Below are 23,880 nucleotides of genomic sequence, written 5' to 3'. Positions count from 1 at the left end.
CAAATAACTCTTTGGCTGCTATCATCTAAAAAAATAAAAATAAAAAATTATTAGAAGACAAATCTTTAAAATATCTACCAATTAAATTTAATATAATAAATAACTTACCCTGTACTCATTGTCTTGCCCACTAGGGTAATTCCTTTTGATCTGGGCCATGCATCCAGAAAATTTGGTAATCATTTGTTGCATGATGGACCAACGATTGAAGCAGGCGATATGATTTCTTTTAAGTGTACCAGCACCACAAACGTGTTGCTCAAAACTTTCTTGAATTCGGATCCATAACGCTATCTTTTGTTGGTCTCAACCAATGATCGCATCAGTGCTAATGGCCATGTACGCATAACATAAAGCCTCATCTTCAACCGTGGACCAATTAGGAGGCCGAATAGCCTTTTGCTTTCTTGGAGGTTGGGAGTACTAGATTGTGGCACTTCAGTAGGAATGTTGAAAACTTGAGAAGATTGATGAGACAAAAATTGAGATTCATCTCCAACGAATTGAGATTATTCTCCAACAAATAAGAAGGGATCAAAATTATCATTTGATGGTTGAATTAGGAGTTGTAATTGTAATATGGTGGTGGAGGATCCATGGAATTGAACTCGAGTAAAAAATATAACTAAAAGATTGAGAAAATGACTTAGTGGTTGTAATTGTAGGTTGAAAACTAGAGAAAATAGGTTGGATATGAGGTGAATAATAATAGGGGTTAATATATTTATAGAGGAAAAATGAAAGTTTTTTTAAAAAATAAATATATATATAAATAATGAATTTTTAAAAAAAAAAAATTCAAAAAATAGGTTTTTGTGCCAATATAAACGTTAAGACACTGTTTTGGTCAGCCAAACAGTGCCTAAAACGGCTATATGTCGGTAGGAATATTTTAAAAAGCAATTTTTTTTTAAATAAAAATACTTTTATCTATTTTTTTTTTTTTTACTTTTTTTTGCCCAAAAAAACCTTTAATCTGTGTCAACCAAACAATGCCTTAACGGCTCTTTAGTTCAATTATTTTGAGGAAAAAAAAAAAAGAAAAAGAAAAAAAAACAGACCAAAATCAGCTAAAAAACTGATTTTTTCCTCTTTTTTTTTTTTTCTTTTTTCCAAACAAGCATGCCCTTAGGAACAGTTTTTTGGGCTAAATATCAGTTTTGGGCCAGAATAAAAAAATTAAAAGAAAATGGATGCAGGCCCGCGGCTCGCTAACAGGGTCGTGGAATACCGCGACCTATTCCACTATCCAATGGGTGGGTCCCAATTTTTGGCTACCCCATTGGAGCAGTCCAATCTTCAAACCTGGCCTAAAATTGCCGAATTTTTATCCATTGGACCTACTCTTAGTGAGGAAACAGAAAAAAGAAAATTTGAAACAGAAGAGAAAAATTAGAGAGAAAGCAGAGAGGAAGCCGAGAGAAGACAGAGAGGTCTGAGAGTTTGCAGAGGAAGTCGGGAGCTTGAGGCTTTGATGATCTAATGAGGAAAATTCTTTTTCAGGGTAGGAGTTTCTAATTCACATTTTCTTTGATTTTTGTGAATTAATCTCCTTAATTTTTGTTATAGTATGCTCAATTTGTATAAATTTCTTGTAAAATTGCTTAAATGTTGTATATGAAATATGTGATTGTGTGTTATTTGGTATTTGAAGGTTAAGCATGCTTAATTGATGAGAATTTATGCCCATTATGTCTTTAGTGCTAAATTTTGTGATTATAAAATATGAAATATATTTTTGAATTTTTCTTTTGTTGCAAAGCATGTATATTATTGAATATTGACTTGGTGAGCATGAATTTCTCTAATTGCACGGCATTGAAGTATATGAGACATTCATGCATGACATTGGGTAGTGAAATGGAAAAGTTGATTTGAAATGAAAGAAAAAGGGACTTTTGGGAAAAAGTTTTGATAAAAATGGTTTGCAAAAACCTGGTCGTCTAGGAGTTGCCTAGGGTCTATGGCGTTAATGTGATAAAGGAAACTAGGGAGACCGCCCTAACGTGGTTGAGTTATCTGGGCCCAAATGACGCCATGGAGTTACCATGGGTTAGGGACAGTAGTCAATCTTTCTCTCGTGCCGTCATGGAGTTGCCACGGGACGGGTTATGTTAATGGTTTGAAAAGTGATGAATGGAAGGGATTTTTAAATAGGGAGCGACATAGCATGGCATTGCATTCCATAGCACGACATTGTTTATTTATGACCTTGAAATTGTGTTGTATTTTTCTCGGCATGGCATGATCCCGCTTTCTTTTATTCCTATCCATTGTTTGGATTCACGGGGTCACAAGAGGTGTGTTTTAGGCACCACCTACTATGCAATTTGCTCACCCCATCATTTTAACATTTTTCAGATCACGGAAATGAAGTGGCGGATGACGTTCCTCCATAGGTTTGAATGGGTTAGTGGACTATTTGATCATCTTTTATATTTGTGATCTCATTTGTTTTGTATAAGCCTTGGGATGGCACGTACATCATGTATCAACCTTAGAACTTATCATAGTGCCCTTAGATGACTTCGGGTCAGGGTAAGGACCCGGTTAGTGATTCGAACCCTCGGGTTCGGGTTGTTACATCCGCACTCCAAGATTTTCACAAAGATCTTCGTATGCCCCGTCCAGGGAAGTCTCGTTATCCAAGTCTTCCTTCGGGAACCAATGAGATGTCACGTCATCAGTTACCCGATTAGCTTCCAAGACACATCAACAACCACCTTCCAGATATGCCTTTCAGATGTCTCTAGTAAGTGATATCCATCTATTAATAAGTCATATCCATTTAACGATATATTGACTACTTTTCTTCCAATTGTTTACTATTGCACCAATATGCATGCAATTCACACTTAAACTCTATCCATTTAGATGTAAAATATCTTTATTCAATTCACACTAAACTCTACTTCTTTATTCAATTCACACTTAACTCCTTTGCATTACTGATTGGAGTCTTGGAATTGGTTTATACTTTAAAGGAAGATGTCTCAAGGCATAACATTCAGCAGAAGATATATATGAGAGTTGAAGTTTTGTGCTGGTGTAACAGCCCTGAGGAAAGTGGTTAAAAAGTGTCTGGGGAGGAGCATCTTTAGAAAAATTAGTTTCAGTTTGAAATATTTTTTTTTCCCGATTTTTTTTTCAAGACACCAATTTCATGCAATTGAATATAACAATAGTACCATAGTAATATATATTTTTTTCAAATACCATGTTCACCCATTAACACTTAAACTGTTGTTCAACAAAAGAAAAATGATGTTGATATGGCACCATTGTTGATTATTTAAATACAGTAGTTACATTGTCATAATCAACAAATCATTAATAATTTGTGACGGAAATGAAATTATTTATTGAAAATCTTAAAGAAGCCTTGTCTTAGTTGTGAAAAACAAAAAATTTGACTAGTGTAAATTCACATGGAAATGCAAAGGTTCACACCATATGCTTGTAGACAGCTGAAAGAACCATGAATTGAATTGATTGGTGAAAGAGAACATATAATTAAAAACCAAAAAGCATATAATAAAAATATCTTTCTCTGTTTATTATTTTTTCATATCGAGGAAAAAATATTTCAGTAGTATTGACGAAAGATGCCATTATAGCAAGCTTGTGAACTAACTTCTTGATACTAAAGCTTGTTTAACACTCCCTTTCTTCGTGTCTTGTACGAAATTTATAGTTTATTAAGTCCATTCACGCGTGAATCTATCAAAGCCACCATCTCATGACTAAGATTTTTTTTTTTTTTTGAATTGAAGCTGAGATTTAACAAAAGGCCAATGAACAAAAAGTTAAATTGGTGATGAGTCATTGAAATATTAATCAATTTGTTCTCTCTTCATCAAGCAAACAAACATCTATATGTATATATATATACATGCAAATGCTCAAAGCAGATTGTAGAAGTGTTATCAGAAATCATGGGCAAACGAGCGCATGTGCTAGCAGTCTCATACCCTGCACAAGGCCATATCCGGCCCCTCATGAAGCTGTCACAACGGATTGCTGATCGCGGTGTCAAGGTTACATTTGTGAGCACAGAGTTCATACATGATGTAATCTTGGCAGCATCGCCTGAGAAAGGTGAAGAGCAAAACCGGATTGAAATGGTATCGGTCCCTGATGGACTTGAACCAGGGGATGACCGAAAAGATGGGAGAAAGCTGATTGAATCTATTTCGAAAGTGATGCCTGGTCATTTGGAGGAGCTGATTGACAAGATCAATTCATCAAGTGATGTTGATGAACAGATCACTTGTGTCATTGCTGAAGTAACAGTGCCATGGGCTATAGGAATTGCTCAGAAGATGGGAATTAAGAATGCCATGTTTTTCCCGCCTTCAGTGACATCCTTTGCCTGGTCTCTCCGCATTCCAAAGCTGATTGAGGGTGGAGTAATTGATAATAATGGTACATCCTATTCTTAATCTGCTTTAACAGAACAAGTAGTTTATGTATAGACAACAATATACTGCTAGATGTGAGTCTGTGTGTGAGAGAGAGAGTTTTCTAAAATATTTGACAAGTAATCCCATGTTAAAGGCCTAAATCTGGATATAGAATTGGTTTAAGTATTCTTTTTATTATCAGGGAAAAGGAGGGAAGGGAAAGGAAAGGAAAGGAAAATAATCGTAAGTGTGTTTAGACGAAAGGGTAGAACATTCTTGTACAAAAGCCAACAATCCACAAAATTAATTCAACAAAGAATGTCATTTATTCTTGCTTCTATCTATGTATTTATTTTATTTTATTTTTTGTATTTTTTGTTTTCATAGGAACTGCCTTGAAAAATGAGATGATCAGTCTGTCACCAGACTCGCCTGCAATGAGTAGTGCTGATTTTCCATGGAGCTGCCCGGGCAACCCAACCACACAAAAGCTGGCATTTGCATTCTCAATTTCCTCAGCTGAAGCTGCCAAAACTTCAAACTGGCTTCTTTGCAACTCAATCCACGAGCTCGAGTCTTCGGCTTGCAAATTGATCCCAAACCTTTTATCAATGGGTCCATTATTACTGTCAAGTGATGGCCTTGAGCAATCCACGGGAAGCTTTTGGCCAGAGGACTCAACCTGTTTAAACTGGCTCGACGCACAACCTAACAAATCAGTCATTTATGTTGCGTTTGGCAGCACAGCAATCTTCAGCGCTCAACAATTCGAAGAACTGACACTAGGACTTGAACTGGTAGCGCAACCAACCTTGTGGGTTGTGAGATCAGACCTTACTGATGAGTTTTCGGAGAGATTCGGTGGTCGTGTGAAGATAGTCAAATGGGCACCTCAGGAGAAGGTGTTGGCTCACCCTTCTATTGCTTGTTTTCTGAGCCATTGTGGTTGGAACTCAACCCTAGAGGGTCTGAGCATGGGTGTGCCCTTTCTGTGTTGGCCTTACTTTGCGGATCAGTTTCTCAATAGGAACTACATTTGTGATGTTTGGAAGGTGGGTTTAGGATTGAAAGCAGAGGGAAATGGAATCATCTCAAGGCATGAGATAAGGAGACAGATGGAAATGCTGCTGTGTGATGGCAGTATAAGAGCAAATGCAGTGAAGATGAAGGAATTGGCTGGACAGAGTATCAGTGAAGGTGGTTCATCATTCCAGAATTTCAATCACTTCATTGAACAAATTATGGGTTGATTTATATTGCTTCCTTACATAATTTGCTAAATAAATATTATGAAATTTATGAAAATTTCTACTGCTTGTAATGTCATGTGGGCATACTGAGAACTTCATTATACTCCAGTTTTTTTTTTTCTTTTTCTTTTTCATTTTTAATTTTGACATCAAATTTTAAATCATTCTATGATTGAATATTCCTTTTGTACAAAATAATAGTGAAAGTTAATTCTAGCATTAGTTTTGACCTCCCAACACCCTGTGTGACCAGTATAACAAAATGGCCTTTGTAAAATTTTAAATCCGTGCTTGCATAATAAAAATGAGAGAATATATTTAACAAGTTCAGATTCAGTAAATACATAAAATAGATAAAATTGTATATATCAGGAAAAAAAGAAAAGAAAAGATGATTGATTTATTTCTGAATTCTGAACCAAATAAATTGAGATAATCAAAGTCAAATACATGAGTCGACAATGAAGCTGTATATCAGTCTTATTTTTTCCGCACACCTCTTTAGTATTGCCTCAACCTTCAGTTCCTTCTAAAAGGCTTTCAATTATTGAACAAAAATAATAATAATAAGATTAAAAAAAAATGACCTATATTCTAAATAATAGTAATAAGTGCTAGTAATCAATAGTGATACTGATAGTATTAATAATAATAATTACTATTATCAAAGCCTACAATATGGCAGTCGTTCTTCTTCCGTTATGAAGTCTTGCCAAGACCCATTCATTCATCTGCAGATAATATGAAGGCCAAAAAAAAATGCTGTTAGTATAGTATTTCATAGTACCACAATAATTAATTAACAATTAGTATGGGACTGATTAGACATCCACATAAAGCATAATTATAAACTTGAGAATCAATGATAAAATACAAATAAATTGGCTTCAGAATTCAGGAAAGAAGATATCAGAAAAAAATTTTATGCAGAGAAATAACACAAAATATAAAAAAATCAAACATTCATATTCTACCAAATTCAACCCTAGAGTCAAATCGTACAATATATAAAATGAATTTCCAAAGAGAATAAGCGAATAATTTCACTTTCTTACTTCAGTCAACATCGTAAATTTATTAACTTAAAATGTCGAGCATGTCGTGACTTTAAAAACAAAAAACACACACACACACACAAAAAAACATATTGTAGTTACCTCTAAGCTATTGGTATTAGCTGGCATTAATGGAATTCTATACTTCTCCATATACCAATCTTTTGGAAGTGTTCCAGAGAAATAAATAAATTTGAGTTTGAAAGCAATGACATCTCCTTTCGAGTTACATATTATCTCTTCTTCCCCGATCGAACTCCAATAACTTGTTCCATTTTCAACAACTGGAATTTGTTTTCTCTCTCCATGGAAATATTCATCCTTGTGAATAAAAAAGTACCACTCTTCTTCACAATTAGGGTTCATCGTCGCTGTAAACAAAATAAGTGAAATCAGTCACATTAATAAATGATATATATTTTAGCATATATACTAAAAGATCAAATTAAAATAAATTTTCACCCGAAAACAACTTTTTCATATGACAAGAGTCTCGTGCACTTCATATGCATATATTTTCTCAGTACAAGGGAATAGATTCTAAAGATGTATGGGCATAGACCACTTAGGCATGAGTCCATGTAGTAGGGTCACTGGGAAGTGAGATCTTAATTGTGGAATATACACACACACACTGTCAATATATCACTTGTTACAATCTTTTTTAGTCATGTTGATAGACCTACCTTTCAAGGCAAACCACTTGAGGGCTTGCTGGCTCAGCAGTCAGCACATCTCTGATATTATACGTCCACTTCTGTGATTTGCATATCTAAATTTTTAATAAAAGAAGGTACATATGCATATTAATATATATATATATATATATATATATATACACACACACACACATATAAATCAGATGAATATGAGAATGTGATTACCTATATTTTTAGGAGGCTTATTATAAAGTTGGCTTGCATGAATATCTTGTATAACATCAGCTGGAATAGCCCCACCAATTACTTTGTTGACAAGATAATACTTCACCAACTTTTCATCTGTTGGTAAAAATCTATACCCAGTCGGCATTTCTCTCACAATGACATCTTTGGTGCCCATTCCGATTGAAAATGCTTTATCTGTTGATACTAGAACACAATTGCCATTTTCACACAGACACACATATATACACGTACAAACGTGTATGTTTGTCGATCAACAACTCCAACGAACTTGAAGCATTTGAAATTGGAAAGTTTTTGGAATCCTAGTACAACTTGAACGCGTATGTTTTGTTTGTTGTGTGATGAGTAGTAGTGTGTTTCTTGGGATCAAAGTCAAACACTTGTTGTAGCTTTATGAAAGAGAAATTTGGAGAAATTGACTTACCCAAAAAAACAAAAGAGAAATTTGGAGACATTTGTGATATTGTTGACTGTGTCTCCCAAAGCAAATATTCCTTTTAGGACTCAATTTTTATTATTTTAAAAAAATATAAATTAATGTAAAAAAATTATTAAATAGTCATGAACGACGTGGTCCACTCAATCAATTCTCGTTTTAGTATTTCAAAATTAGCTTTTCAAAATCTAATGACATTATAACTAATCTTGAAATTTCTTCAAAATTAAATGATAATATGAAAGGAGACACATAATATATATCCTAGATTCCTAGGATGATGTGAAAATTGTAGCCATAGCCATTGATTTTGTTCCGCGGTTGCTATATTCTTTTTGAGATAATTTGATTTAGGATATATAAAAATTGGATCAAATGGTTAGTGTGGTCATTCAAGAGATGCTACAGAGTTTCATAATTTAATTCTTGTAATTCTTTATATATAAAATAGTACTTATTTTCATTCCTAGAGTTATATGTACACATTTATGTTTCCTAAAGAGACGTATGCTTAGGGTTGTAGATGTAGCTCTATGAACTATGAAATTCCTTTGCTGATATTGAACATTCATGGGAAATTTAAGCTCTAATGCAACTTTTAAATCCCAATCACAGAAAAAATATGAAATTTTTTTTTTTTTTTTTTTTTTTTATAAGTGAAAAATAAGATAGTGATAAAAAATCCCAAAGCATAGTGAAATGCATGCATGCATATATACATGAACTATATAATGTTTTAGTATCTATATTCTGAAAGTTAAATGCATTCTTTTGTTTATCCATTACATAACTTATAAGTTCCCTTTTATTATTTAATATATTAATTATAAGATCGAACTAGAACTCTCTTCGATTCATAATGTGGATCCATACAACCAACCTAATACAAGAATTAAACATGAACATATGTTTTTTTTTTTTTTCGAACGTGAGTTCAAGCAATCACGCACTCACAAAATTATTCTAAAGAAAGAAAGCGTGTACCATCTACGCATATTCCATATCTACTTCTCTCTCACAGTCTCACACCCTTTCTTCCTCTCTAGACTTCCTCTTCCTTTTAACATCTCACCTTTTCAGAAAGCCTTTCCTAACCCAAGGTAAGTTTTTTTCTAATACGCAAAAAACTTGGATTGTTTACATTTATATATGAATATAGAAAAGCCTTGGCCTTAATTATATGATGCAAACAATACAAGAGGTTCAAAAGACAGCCTCATATGTTTGTGTCCCAACTCAGTGGCAAGCAACAAAGCTTTACCCAAATTAGAAGAAAATGGAAGATCCTTGATATGTGCGCGTATAAACATATATAACTATATTAGAGAGAGAGAGGCTCAAGCATGAAGCACCGCATGTTTATATGGATATTTGTATTGTTTCAAAAATTTATGAGATTCGAGTCACAAAGGGAAGGCATAATTAATACATTTTCATAAATATTATATGGGTAAGAACATAAATGAACTAACTAAGCCCAAACTGTTCGCGTGCTCTTCCCTGTAAAGTTTCCAGAGCAGAAGTCCTCACTAAATTCCTCATGGCTCAATGGTAAAAAGGGGCTGCAAGGAAGAATAGAGTGCTTTAGAAAAGCCACAGATTCAGTAATCAATCAAAATAGATGGAGAGATAGAGATATATATATATACCATGTCAACACTAACTGGTTTCGCATCGTCTACAAGTATCTCAACTATTGTTCCAGCTTGATCAGTCTGTGACACAAGAATAAAAAGGAAAAGTAAACTTTAAGATCCAGGGCACCCACAAACCAGAAATTAGAGAGCATACACGAATAAGTGTTCGTGTGTGCTGTAGTAGAGGCCAGTACATGCTAAAATGCAAAAGGATTCAGCCAATCTGCAGATACTAAAATCAAACTTTCGAGCTAAACCCTATAACTCGAAGTTACAAGTAATTTTAACCAAGTTTTATGAACCCATACAGGATTTTGTATAATATATGAAAATTTTCAGCTTTATAAGAAAGGTACCAACAGACCTTCAGATTATAAGATTGAAACTTAGAACTAAAAACAACAACAAATAAAGCAAGAGACTTACTTCAATCTCATTCATCAGTTTCATGGCCTCAATGATACAAACAACCTGGCCTTTTTGGACCTTGTCTCCTACCTGGAGAAACACAACAGAAATTAAATAAAGTAACATATGAACTCTGTCTTGAAAATATAAAGAGGAAACTTAGCACGCAGTGTTTAATATATGGGCTGTTGTTACATGCACAGTATATTACGAGTTTCATTATCCCCACATGAATGCTTGCTACAGAAGTGTCTTCCAGGTAAGGTAACTATTTGCCACCAGAGCTTATACAATAAATTGAGAACTCGGAAGGAAAGTATTGTTAATGTATCAAGAGAAAATTAAGAATAAAATCATTTAGAGTAAAAGTGAGGAAGGAATATTGAAAAAAGTTTGCAGCATCCATAGATATTCACAAGACTATAACTGCATGAGAGAGAAATGGAGGTGGTTCTTAAATTATTCAAACTATCAAGAACTAGGGTGAAAAAAGCAATCATTCTCATAATTAAAGATATTCTTAAACAATTAAACACCCAAAAAAATTAAAAAGAATATCGCTCTAGAAGAACAGAAACATCCATTATTCAAACTTTTCGAAGTAATCTGTTTCTCTTTTTCACACCCAAATGCAAATACATAACATACATACATACATGTGTGCACAAACATTTGCATGTATCAGCAATTGAGAACAATAAAGACAATTACCTTCACAAAAGGAGGTGCCCCAGGCGCAGGGCAACGGTAAAATGTCCCAGCCATGGGGCATTTCAGTGGGGGATGGGATGAGACTGGCTTTGCAGGGCTAGGTAGTGCTGGTGCTGAAACTGGAGGTGAGGGAGCAGGACCCACAGGAGCAGGAGAAGTGAGCTGTTGTGGAGGCAGTTGAGATGGAACCATAGCTTGCGGAGGAGGGGAATGCATCATAACGACAGGAGCTGGTGGCTGTGGCAAAGCTTCCTTTTTTCTGATAAGGAGTTCACAATCCAGCTGCTTTAGCTGCAGCTCCATTATGTCTTTTGAGTCAACAAGCCTGCCGAAGAAAAATAATATCAACTTTAAAGAGGAAAATAGTTCATTTCTGATATATATTTTGTCAGAAAAGAGTATGTGGATACAGATGAAAGGAATTTTCACGCACTCAACAAGGTCTGCCACTTGAGTCATAAATGCCGAAATGGATGATGCATCTGGAATGGTGCTTTGAGATTCAGATTTTTGGGCAGGTTCCTCGGACTCTTTCTCAGGAAAAGGTACAGAATTTGAGGATTTCTCGATAGCAACCTTAGTAGAGGAGATTAGTTTCTTAGAGAGGCACAAAGGCAACATCAAAAGATAAAGGTGAAGAAAACAGAGTTGAGAGGAAGTATGGGAGCTGTAAAGAACCTATAGCAGTGGGCAGCTTACCTCATTAAGCTGGGCACACACCTTAAAAGCATCAGATTGGTTCCACCTAGAGCCCTGCCCCAAAAAAAAAAAAATAAAATAAGTTGCGTGAATATCACAATCAAACAAATAGTGCAGCTACAAAAAAAGGTTCCAAACAAAATATGACATAATTTATCCTTAAGTAGATGACATAAGAAAGCGGCAGAAAATTTTCAATGATACTTTACTTAGAATATAAACAGATCAAACAAGACAAAGATTCAAAACTTTTGATTATCCTTGCATATTCTAGTGTACATGTCCAATTTTTTCATACGATAAGATATTGGCCCATACAGCTTCATTTATTCTCTTTGTTCTAGTCTTGATTTGTTCTGGTTTTTGTTTCAGTTTTACTGTGTACACCAGGACAGCTTGCCAGCCACCACGTGTTTACTACCTAGAACCAGCATGCATAATATGTTATTGAGTTGGACCGGAACATTAGGCCATTGTAAAATTGTGTTTCTATGTCCCCACTAACAACTTTTGGATTCAAGATATAAAGTGGAAGAAATGATTCAGTATTCAGGATATTGCTAGAAAAATAAACTCCTCATCACAAAAAAGTTTCAGCTGTCAATTTGAAAAACAAGTGTCAACTAATACAACAAAGTGATGTAAATGGACATTTTTTGCTGAATGTCTCTGAAGGCCAACATATGTTTTGTTACGAGAATGGTCTTGTCTAACATTCTGCAAACCATACTCTCAAACTCAAGAGAAACTTTTTTATGGCAACCCAATTTCCAAGTCCAGTATCAAAATGTGTTCTCTAGAGAAACTTCTTTATAACTCTAACAACAAGAGGCCTTTCAGCGTTTCCAAAAAAATTATGCAATAGTTCCTTTCTGCACTTAGGTTCTGAGGTGTTTTCCTTTACGTTTTTCTTGATTTTTACCCATTTCCCCCTCCCTCCCACCCTTTTTTTTTTTTTTTCCAATCCAAAATCATTAGTATATTCATCCAACAATATTAAGAATGCTGGAGGATAAAGTTAAAATATAAAGATAGATTTTTAAATAGCCAACAATAAAATTGGTCAAAAGGAAAACTTAAAAATAGAAAGAAAAAGATCAATACACAGGGCATTGTTACATGAAGTGGCTGTCTTCAGAAATAAAATCAACTTCTCATTTAAAGCAGCCAATGCTTTAACAAATTTACCAATTGAAGGCCCCTAATGCTATAAAGGCAATACATATCATCTAGCTTTAACCCAAGCATCCAGTTATTCAACTCCTCAAGATGAGAGAGATCTTGAACAGGATGAAATTAGTGGTCTTTTTTGTTTTTATCAAGACAAACAATAACCCTTTATTGGATTAAAGATATGCCTTCATACTGCCCTTAAGGACACAAAATTCATGATTTAGGTTCATTAAACACATACACTTATACTGCTATAGTACAATATATAAAATCCACAAAGCATTGACATATACTTCGGAAATGATTAAGAATACCAGTGAACAGACTAGTAACAAATTCAGCGCTGGGGGTTCATTTTGTGCAGGCAGAGTAATGATTCAGGATCTAATTATTAGTCAAGAATGTAACTAAATATGACGCAAGTTGAAATGATTCGAGTTTCCATTCTACAAAATCTTAAAATTAACTGTGACAATCAAAAGTTCCCGGGAAAAAAAGATGTATGAAGTTTCAGAAATTGTCAACAGCTAGCAGAACTTCATATTAACACACACAATGGAAATTAATCTGAAATTCACTTCATATTAGGAGGCCGGAGCTCAAATTAGCAATACAAATCATTGAGAATCAAGTATACCAACAATTGTTCACATTTGAATCAACCAGAAATATAAACAATTTTTCAAATTCAAATTTTTAATCAACCTGAAATCTGAGAGAAGCTGAGTGATCTGATGACGACCCGGCTAGCAATGTCGGCTTTGATTTCGGATCCGACCGAAAGGAAATCGAACAGTGCCGTTGTTGTTTTGGATTCGTCTGCGAAGCAATGGATGTAGCGGAAGTCTTAGGGCAAGGAACAGATAAAGAGGCCATAGATGAACACCGAAGCAAAAAACAGCTCAGATTTGCGAAAATGGAACAGAGACTCGTAAAAATCCCTAAGATTTGAAGCTCATAAATGGGGAAGAGAATGTTATAGTTTTTGTAAGAGAAAAGGGCCGGTGAAATCGGAGAGATCAAGTGAGGAAACCTAAGAGCGGCGAAGAGATCAATGACAAAGGTGTTTAGAGAGAGAAAGAGGTTTGGCGATACATACGAGAGAGATAGAGAGGAATGGCGTGTTCACTTTCGTTTGGACAACAACAATGGGTTTAAGAGAGGGAAACGGCGCATTTCACTTTCTTTGGACAGATCATGGATTCTAGTGAGAGAAACTGTAGAGAGAGAAGGGATTCGTTTGGTGGCGCTCGGGGGCGGTGGTTTAACGAACTACACCAACTAAGACAGTTGGGAGTTATTATGGCACATTGAGATGGTCTGGTTGGGAGTTATCATGGCACATTGAGATGGTCTGGTGCGGTTCGGAATATCCTAATTGTGGCTAGTGGGCCAATCATCTTCTCTTCTCCTACTTTCCTTTCTTTTAACCTTTTAAAATTTGTTTGTAAAATAAATTAATGTTATGTTTGGCATATCAAATTTGCTCTTTGAATTTGGAATTAGGTAAAATTTAGTTAAATATTTTATTTTAAGTTTAAAGTTTCGATTCGGTGTTCAAATGTAATATAAATATTTTCTTTCAAATTATAAATTGACCAGCTGTTTATAAATTTATTCATTAAGGAAATGAATAAGTTCAATCCCAACTTTTAAGTTAGTTTAATTGGACTTGAATTGTGGAGACCAATGAATACTAAGTTTGTGTAAATTTATAAATAACTGAGTTTGTGTACGCTTCTTTATATTCATAATCTGACTTGATGTAGGTCTATTTTTTATTTGTTATATTTTCATGAGAAGTACAAAATTGTATTATATAACGATTTACGTCTTAATTTGTTATTGTAATTATTTTAAATGGACTAATTAATATTTGATAGGAGTTGCAATGGATCCTAAACGAATATGGAATTGAGCCTCAACTTGTTTAAATGAAAAAATCAACCATAAATCGAGCTTTTCAAAAGCATTAAAGTCTGAACTATCTTTTTGAATTAGTCATAGCTGAGCTCGAGTCGAGCTCACAAATAAATGTGCAAGTCCAAATACACTGATCGACTCTACTTAGCTCATTTGCAATTATATTCTCAATATTTAGTTCTTTTTAGAATTTTCAAATTTTTAATGATTAAAAATCTTCATTTCATTTTATGCAAAACAAACCTATCAAAGGCCCTATCTCGGTGGCACTTTCTCGCAATTCAAAGTAGAGTACAACAACAAGGGTTAAGGAAAGGACGCTCAGGTTGGTTGGAATCGCTATATAATCTGTCTCCGCCATTCCTGAATAGCTGGTGGCTAGAAAATAGTTTCGTCTGGCCTTTCATCCATATATATATATATATATATATATATATATTTATTTATTGGAAGGTAAAGCAAACACACATATTTTTTTGCTCACGTCCGAGTTCAAACCCCTCCCCTCTTCTTTGAAGGTAAGGAAGTTATATCATTAGGTCAAAGACCCTTTGGTAATCCATATTTATATTGGATGCGTAAAGGAGTGCTATCTCAAATCCTATCTATATACAGTGACTGATTTTCCCACGTAAAAGGTTTCTTTCTTATGCGGTTACAGCCTACAGCTCCCGGAGGAAGTATTATCACAACGAGAAAGGCTAGTCGACTATAAGGCTTATAGAAAGTGATAGGGAAAAATATAAACCTACCATACCCTCGATAAGATTGATTAGATTTCATTATCAAGAATAATGAAATCAAATCTGACATGGTTCAACAAGTAAGAATAATCCTACTATAACTAGAGGAGGCCAAAAGGATTAAATCATATCCCGACAAATCTGGTAATAAATCTCCTATGATTTCACACAAGTGGAAGATAGGGTCAACCATCAATATCAGCGGAACGATTTTGATTCCAATCGACAGCCATAAATAGGGCATCAAGCCATTAAAGAAGGTACGACGTAAAAATTATTATTAATTCCTACCTTCTTTTTAGACCTCCGTGACTAATTTGATCGTCGGAGAGCTCTTGGCAGGCACCATACCGGTGCCGTCAAGGTTCATCGATCTTCTCCTCTCTTCCTTGCAGGAAAACGGTATCGTATCGGACTGCGCGAATTTCAGCCTCAACAGTTGGCGCCGTCTGTGGGAATGACGATTCCCTTGAATCAATTAATTACTCGTTGGGTATATACGTTTGCAGTCCGGTATGGTTACCGAAGGAACACCGTCGCAGGGATCTGGTCAAAGGGTAGAGTCGGGTGAAAACCTAAACGTCCCAAACGACCAGGCACAGCTTGTAGCGTTGGAACTACAGGTTCAAACTCTGAGTCAGGGTATGAACCAGTTGATCCAGCAAAATGCAACGCTCTTGCAACACCTTGTTCCACCGGCTCAACAAAACTTTCCAGGATAAGATCTCTCAAGTCTAAACGGAGGTAATGAAAATCTTGAAGAGAGGGATAATCATTCCCCCCAAAATGAGACTGAAGTGGAACAAAGCCAGGTGGGAACCCGACATAGAGAGGTGGTTCACCTATCTCTCCTACGGAGTTCCCAACCTCCTGAAAGCATAGCCTTTTGTCTTAAGGAAAAGACAAAAAAGGTTACCCATCTCGACTTGCAGATCAAGGATCTCAAGGGGAAAATGGAAGATGTAATGCAGGCTATGAAAGGGAAAGGTCCTGCCGTCGTAGATGACCTGGTACAAAGGACCAACTTGCCTTTCAGCCCCGCCGTTATGAAATGTCCACTACCGAGCAAGTTCAGGATGCCCTTGTTCGAAAGCTTCGATGGGACCAAAGATCCCCTCGATCACCTGGAAACTTTTCAAGCTCTTATGCAGTTACACGTTGTGCCAGATGAAATCATGTGCCGAGCTTTTCCCACTACACTTAAGGGATCAGCGAGAGTTTGGTTCAACAAGTTGAAGCCAGGAACCATCAACACCTTCGAAGAATTGAGTAAGCAGTTTGTGAGCCACTTCATTGCAGGTCAGAGGCATAGGAGGCCGGCTACCTACCTGTTTACCGTGGAGCAACAAAAGGAAGAGTCGATTCGGGAATACATCACCCGATTCAACGCAGAGATGTTGCAGGTAGAAGAGGCGGACGATAAGGTAGCTTTGACCCTTTCATAGGAGGACTCCAAACCTCCAGATTCTTGTTCTCCTTATCAAAAGAACCTCCCACCAGTATGATAGAGTTGCTAGTCAGAGCGCAAAAACACATCAAAGCTGAAGACACCATGAGTGCACGGAAGGAAGGAGAAGACAAGAAGAGGCCAGCCCCTCTCGCCAGGGATGAAAATAATACCAAATATAAGAAATCGCTCTTCAGCCAGAGTGACAGCACATATCATGAGGATGACTCAGATGAGTATACCGACTAGAAATTGTCTCGCGGCTGGAATTAGCCTTATCAAGTCATTCACAATAAAGACTGGGGGCATCTTAGTTAATCATTTTAAATGGAGGGTAGCTCCATCACGTGTTATTTTGTTTTTAATAATGATGGTCTTTAATAAAATTCCTTTTAGTTTATACGTGCAGTATCCCCGTACTATAAGGGATAATAAATGAGTGTCATGTATTACAAGGACCCGGGCTGAATGAATCTCGTAATCCGTATCCCCGTACTATAAGGGATAGTAAATGAGTGTCCTGTATTACAAGGACCGGGGCTGAATGAATCCCGTAATCCGTATCCCCGTACTATAAGGGATAGTAAATGAGTGTCCTGTATTACAAGGACCCGGGCTGAATGAATCCCGTAATCCGTATTCCCGTACTAAAAGGAGATAGTAAATGAGTGTCATGCATTACAAGGATCCGGGCTGAATGAATCCTGTAATTCGTATCCCCGTACTATAAGGGAATAGTAAATGAGTGTCATGTATTATAAGGACCCGAGTTGAATGAATCCTGTCATCCATATCCCTGGACTATAGGGGATAAGTATCTTGTATTATCAGGACCCGGGTTGAATGAATCCCGTAATCCATATTCCTGTAATATAAGGATAATAAATTAATGTCCTGGACTACAATGACCTGGGTTGGATGAATCCCATAATTAATATCCCCTTACAATAAGGGATAGTAAATAAAAGTCATTTATTAAAGAAGTGAGCTAAGTAAAACTCGTAAAGTTCAATTCCCTTACTAAAGGGACAAAACTCGTATAATTTATTCCCTTATAAAAGGAAAAGTACTGTTCCCTCGGGTGAAAAAAAAAAAAAAAAAACCCTGAGTTACTATTCACATGAATAGTGCCCGCGGGTACTGTTCACCGGGGTTGGAAAAAAAATATTATTATTATTATTATTATTACTATTCATGAATAGTACCCGCGGGTACTGTTCATGCACAGTACCCGAGGGTACTGTTCCTTCGGGTGCCAAAAAAAAAAAAAAAAACACCTATTCAGGAACAGTACTCCCTCGTGTGCAAAAAAAAAAAAAAAAAAATCCGTAAGTTACTATTTATGTGAATAGTACCCGCGGGAATGGTACCCGCGGGTACTGTTCACCGGGGTTGAAAGAAAAAAAAAAAAAAAAAAAAAAGAAAAAGAAAAAGAAAAAGTATTATTATTATTTATTACATTCACAAAGCTAGACGTGCAAGCTTGGGAATGGGGGGCAACTGATAGGGAAAAATATAAACCTACCATACCCTCGATAAGATTGATTAGATTTCATTATCAAGAATAATGAAATCAAATCTGACGTGGTTCAACAAGTAAGAATAATCCTACTATAACTAGAGGAGGTCAAAAGGATTAAATCATATCCCGACAAATCTGGTAATAAATCTCCTATGATTTCGCACAAGCGAAGATAAGGTCAACCATCGATATCAGCGGAACGATTTTGATTTCAATCGACAGCCATAAATAGGGCATCAAACCATTAAAGAAGGTACAATGTAAAAACTATTATTAATCCCTGCCTTCTTTTTAGACCTCCGTGACTAATTTGATCGTCGGAGAGCTCTTGGCAGGCACCACACCGGTGCCATCAAGGTTCATCGATCTTCTCCTCTCTTCCTTGCTGGAAAACGGTATCGTATCGGACTGCGCGAATTTCAGCCTCAACAGAAAGAATAGCTGGTTAATGTCCCTAACGAATATAGACACTTGCTTAATTATGACAATAGCCTTTTCTATGGAGTAAAGACCGCTGGGTGCTACATATTTTCAACGGGCTAAAGTTCACCAGGGATCGCGATCGTGTTTCAAATGGAATACATCGATGGATCTTCTTCAACGTGCTCTCGTCATTTGGGTGCTTGAGACTCAGAACTTTTCTTTGTTTTCGGTGGATGTTGTTGCTTGGAGCTCCCTGGGGTTAATGGTCTATTGATATCAGTGTGGTCACTCAGGCCGATAAGGCCACTAAGGCGGTCACCTGAGACCTCCAATTTGGAAGGCCTCAAATTTAAGTACCATAATGTAATACAGTCGTACGTGTCTTATATATCACTGCTTCCTGTAATTGTAACTAACCTTTTAATAAACTAAAAGACATCCATTTTAGTCTATAATTTCCATAATTAAAAGACAATTCACAATTATATATCATGTAAATTTATGGCAATAAACAATTACTTATAATATCAATTTATATAATATAATATAATATAATATAATAATTTGTATGGTAAAAATAATTTGTCTCTATCCCTTTCCATCAAAAAAAAAAAAAAAAAAAGAAAGAATTTTTTTATATTTAAACAATAATTTGATTTATTTTATTATTATACTAGTTTTTGGCTCACGTACATGCATGATAGTTAAGCCCGATTCAAAAAATCAAATTTTTAACTCATGGATGCAATAATTGTCAAATTTTTATCTCATCCCAGTTCAAACAACAAAATTAGGTCAGTGATTAGAGTACTCTAATTTATAATTTTGGATCTCAAAATGTAAGACGGTCACATTTTCTTTGATATGAAGTTGAATTTTGATTTTTCTAAGTAAGTTGTGTCGAATATTTTTAAATTTTTTAATATAAATTGGAATGTACTCTTTATAAAGTACCAAAGTCGATATTTGCTTTGTGTGTTTTAAACCTTAATACATTTTATGTGTTTATCGTATGATTTTAATGTAAATTTCACACTCATATAAATTTTGTACTCATATGAAACCTTATGTATAAAGGCCTCGCATTTGAAAATTCACCTATGGCCTTTCAAAATGTAATGTCTGTAAATTAAAAAGAAAAAGAAAAAGAGAAAAGAAAAAAATTTTTGGTGGGTCCCACCACTAAGCCTTAAGTGGTTAGAGACCATTTTTGGTCTCTCATTCTTTCTCTCTCCCCGTATCTATCTCTCTCTCTCAATTTTCTATTTCATTTTCTTTTCTTTTTCAACCTAATCTTTGAGGCAAGATTTCTTCTTCGTTACTTGGCGGATTTAGGTGCCATTTGAGGCAAAACGACGAGCTCTACGTGCTAGTACCAGAAATTTCAACTTTTGGTCCTCTTTGGGAGCTCGAATTTAAGAACCCATTTCTACAGATTTTGGTCATTTTGAGGTAAGGGCATCTTAATCCACTCCTTTCTTGTTCTATTGTGAATTACACCTCCTTGTTGTGTGAAACATATTTAATTGAAAGTTAATTGTATCTATGATTGTATGAATGATGTCTAAAGAATTTTCAAGAGCTTGATTATGACTTGTTTCATGTGTAAAGTATGTTTAGATGTTGTTTTATCATACCCACTATGTGTTAACATGCTAAAAATGACTAATGAGAACATGTTTATTTAGATTGTGCCAAATTTCTCATTGTCATAATATTGAGATTATATGTACATTCATGCACATGTCATTGGGATGCATGAAATGGGAGAATTTGTCTTGAAATGAAAATAGGGAAAATTTTGGGAGAAGAGTTTTGTCAAATAGTTTTGATAAACCCGGTCGCTGCGGGGTTACCAACGGGCGGGAGGTTAATATAGCCTAGAGGGGACTAGGGAGTCGCCCAAGCGTGGTTAAGCTATTCGGGCCCCTCGATGACGCTCCAGGGTTACCAAAGATCTAAGGACGATAGCCAATTCTCCTCTCGTGTCGCGGCGGGGTTACCAAAGGGCGGGCTGTATTAACATTTGAAAGTGATGGTTTTGTAAATGAAAATGGGGAGTGTCATTAGCATGCATTACATTTCATTGCACTGCATGGTTTATAATTGGAATTGACGTACATATTGTTTTAATTCCCTATATTGCATGAAATCTATTTCCCATTGGTCTATGCTTTGTTTGGATTCACAAGGACACAAGAATTGTGTCTTAAGTGTCACCGACTAAGCTTTATGCTCACCCTACTATTTATATTATTTTTTTTCAGGTCTTGGAAATGAACCGGTGGACGACAATCCACTTCAAGCTTGAAAGTTGTTAGCAGGTTATTTGCTATTTTGTATTTTGACCGTTTTATGTATATTCATAGTTGTGGGAATGTAACTAAGTTAGTATGCATGGCCTTGTAACTTAAGAACGAACTTATCTTTTGTTTGATGTAAATGAAAGTAATGGAATTATGGTGTATGTTTCCATGAAATTGTATCATGTAACGTTGTAAGATAGGGACTTTAAATCTTAACCATGTATTTTGGAACTGTAATTATGATAATTTAGATTAATTGGTGTGTGAATGTTCCACTATGACAGGAACTATGTTGAGATATAATGAACGTATAAATGGGATGCTTGATGATATTATGTGTTTTGTGTATTGGGACAGGTTGTTGAAGGCCCATTTTTAGGGGAGGTTATGCTGAATTTTTTTAAAAATTTTGGCATCAGCTAAGGTCGTTACACAAAATTTTGGAAATCTCAGGGCTGGCCCTGCGGTCATTGGTGATAACGCATGCTGGTCGTGGAGCATGGAGGTCTGCAACTTGGGTTCGCTGGGTTGCCGTATCCCGGAGTTCTGTGATGAATTTGCCAAAATCATTGGGCATCGTTGCTCGGTTTTTTATCATGGAAGCTTCTAGTCGTCATCTGTGGTGCTCGCCAGGTCACGCTCCGGTAACCTGGTTGATCGACAGAAAAAAGGCAGCGACCTTGGGTCATTGCTGATGAGGAAGAAGCAACGGTACACAACGACTAGTCTAACGACCTTGGTTCATTGCTGATGAGGAAGCCAGCTGCGACCTGGTCTAGTCGCTACCGACGGCAATTGGTTTCATTGTCGGTAGTATGCTTGTTGTCGGCAATGATGATGAAGAAGGAAAAAAAGAAAAGAGAATAAAAGAGAGGCGCTTTAGTCATTTCACATTCAATTATTATTATTTATTTTTTTATTCATTTACAAATGAATAGTTTAGTCTTTTCAGTATTCAAGTTCTTATTTATTCCAAAATTAAAAGTTTATACACTCTATATGCATACCATAAGAGTATTTTTTACTCGTGACCCTTATATAACATATCAAGTTTTTAGAATTTAAATTAGAATCAATTTCTCCCATCTTCCAAATGTTTAAGTATTTTATGAATAACTTTTAGATTCAAATATACATAAGGAAATGGAAAGAAAAGTAAAAGAAAAAACCTTTTTACATGGTAAATTAATTGTATAACAAATCAACAGTTACCTTGAGATAGCCTCCCTTGCGCTGTGTAACGGGTGGGCGCTTACCCATTTACCCAAAAGCTCGAACTGTTAGGTAAGGCTGCATACCCACCCATTTATACCCAATCTCTTTCCCATCCGATTCCGATGTGGGACAATCACCCTTGTTACATTCTCCCCCACCCAAACTCGCAACGCCCTCGTTGCGGTTGAGCCACCCTGCTTACCCGGGTGGATTCACCCGGACGCCTTCCGGGCCGGGCGCTTGGCGTGACACCGGATCAAGGACTGGGTTTGGCTCTGATACCAACTGTAACGGGTGGGCGCTTACCCATTTACCCAAAAGCTCGAACTGTTAGGTAAGGCTGCATACCCACCTATTTATACCCAATCTCTTTCCCATCTGATTCCGATGTGGGACAAAATCACCCTTGTTACACGCTGTTTCCATGGATACTTACAGGACTTCCCTTCGGGAAATTGGGCCAGTGAATTGGAGTTTCTTGCCTTTGAGCCCAAATCATTTGATTATTTGGGTTTAAAGGCCCAGTTATTTATCATACATTCTGTATTTTGGGCCTTACTAGTATTGAACCCATTTTAATGCATTTCTGTGTTTTTCAGCCTAAGTTTGCGTACATTTATTTTCCCCTCATATACTAATCTATTCAACTCGAAAAACAAATTAAAATTTTTTTACAAAAAAAAATATTTTTAGAATCAAGCACATGAAATCTATGTTTTATGGACGCTCTAAGAGGCCCGGAATCATTATTGTTGGAAAAAAATATTATATTTTAATTTTTTTTTTCCAACAATAATGATTCCGGGCCTCTTAGAGCGTCCATAAAACATAGATTTCATGTGCTTGATTCTAAAAATATTTTAAAAAAAAAAAAAATTTTTGTTCAGTCACGTTGTCACTTAACCAATTTATTCTCTTATATTTCATTACTAAGTTTATATGTTAATTTTATTTCAAAGAAAGGACAGAGGAAGGATGAGAAAGATGAGTGATAAAAGAAGCTTTGGTTGAAAAGAAGGAAAGAGAGTCCATGTTTATGGAGGGAAGAGAAGAGGGAAATAATAAAAATTACCCCACTTTATCTGATCAAAGGCCCTTCAATTGAAAGGTACAAGTAAGCAATGGTAGAGTTATTATTTTCTTAATATACTCTAAGTTTGTGCAAAATTACTCTTAAACTTTGTTGAATTTCTTTGCACATATAATTAGGGTATATTAGTAAAAATATTTTAAAACTCTTATTTCTTTCCAATCAATCCACAAAAAAACAAAAAAAAAAAATTTCAAACTATCAACCCATCCACTCTTTCAACTATCCCTTCCATTCACAAACAAAAATAAGAGAACACCTTCTCACGGAATCAAGAATGCCTCAGACGGCCCTCATCCATACCCCCGTCTTCCATCCTCTTTTTCATCTCTCTAATCAGACGGAGCATTAGTATGTAAAAAATAAATAAATAAATAACAAAAAATTAGAAGTCAATTAGCTTGCGAAACTGGGTTGGGCTTCAAAGTAATTTTAAAATTTCAAGAATGTAGAGAGGGTTTATAAATCTTATCAGCCCGCCTTACTTTCTGGCCCAAACGGCCCATATATACTGATTATAAACCCTATCAC

General features: G+C 35.8%; 3 protein-coding genes across 3 annotated transcripts; 1 reads left to right on the top strand and 2 right to left on the bottom strand.

The window, feature by feature from the left end:
* The first annotated feature begins 3,610 nt into the window (after nt 1-3,610).
* Nucleotides 3,611-5,832, top strand: LOC132286060 (UDP-glycosyltransferase 83A1-like). Its single transcript, XM_059788313.1, has 2 exons — nt 3,611-4,425; nt 4,791-5,832. Exons 1-2 carry the CDS (start codon nt 3,936-3,938, stop codon nt 5,651-5,653), a joined length of 1,353 nt encoding a protein of 450 aa, XP_059644296.1. The 5' UTR covers nt 3,611-3,935; the 3' UTR covers nt 5,654-5,832.
* A 492-nt stretch (nt 5,833-6,324) lies between these two features.
* Nucleotides 6,325-7,770, bottom strand: LOC132281836 (protein ATAF2-like). The gene is made up of 3 exons (XM_059783500.1): nt 7,593-7,770; nt 6,811-7,079; nt 6,325-6,384 (listed from the first exon to the last, which is right to left on the bottom strand). Exons 1-3 carry the CDS (start codon nt 7,768-7,770, stop codon nt 6,325-6,327), a joined length of 507 nt encoding a protein of 168 aa, XP_059639483.1.
* Nucleotides 7,771-9,389: 1,619 nt separating this feature from the next.
* On the bottom strand, nt 9,390-13,994 carry LOC132284997 (biotin carboxyl carrier protein of acetyl-CoA carboxylase, chloroplastic-like). The gene is made up of 7 exons (XM_059787153.1): nt 13,386-13,994; nt 11,508-11,561; nt 11,242-11,384; nt 10,809-11,133; nt 10,116-10,187; nt 9,702-9,767; nt 9,390-9,614 (listed from the first exon to the last, which is right to left on the bottom strand). The coding sequence occupies exons 1-7, from the start codon at nt 13,554-13,556 to the stop codon at nt 9,591-9,593; spliced, it is 855 nt and encodes a 284-aa protein (XP_059643136.1). The 5' UTR covers nt 13,557-13,994; the 3' UTR covers nt 9,390-9,590.
* Between the last annotated feature and the right edge of the window lie 9,886 nt (nt 13,995-23,880).

Source organism: Cornus florida, unplaced genomic scaffold (genome assembly GCF_030987335.1).
Source record: "Cornus florida cultivar Cherokee Brave unplaced genomic scaffold, ASM3098733v1 CherokeeBrave_3.0.0_Hap2_Chr11, whole genome shotgun sequence".
Lineage (NCBI taxonomy): Eukaryota > Viridiplantae > Streptophyta > Magnoliopsida > Cornales > Cornaceae > Cornus > Cornus florida.
Note: the sequence above shows the minus strand (reverse complement) of the source record. Positions and strands in the feature narration are given on the sequence as shown.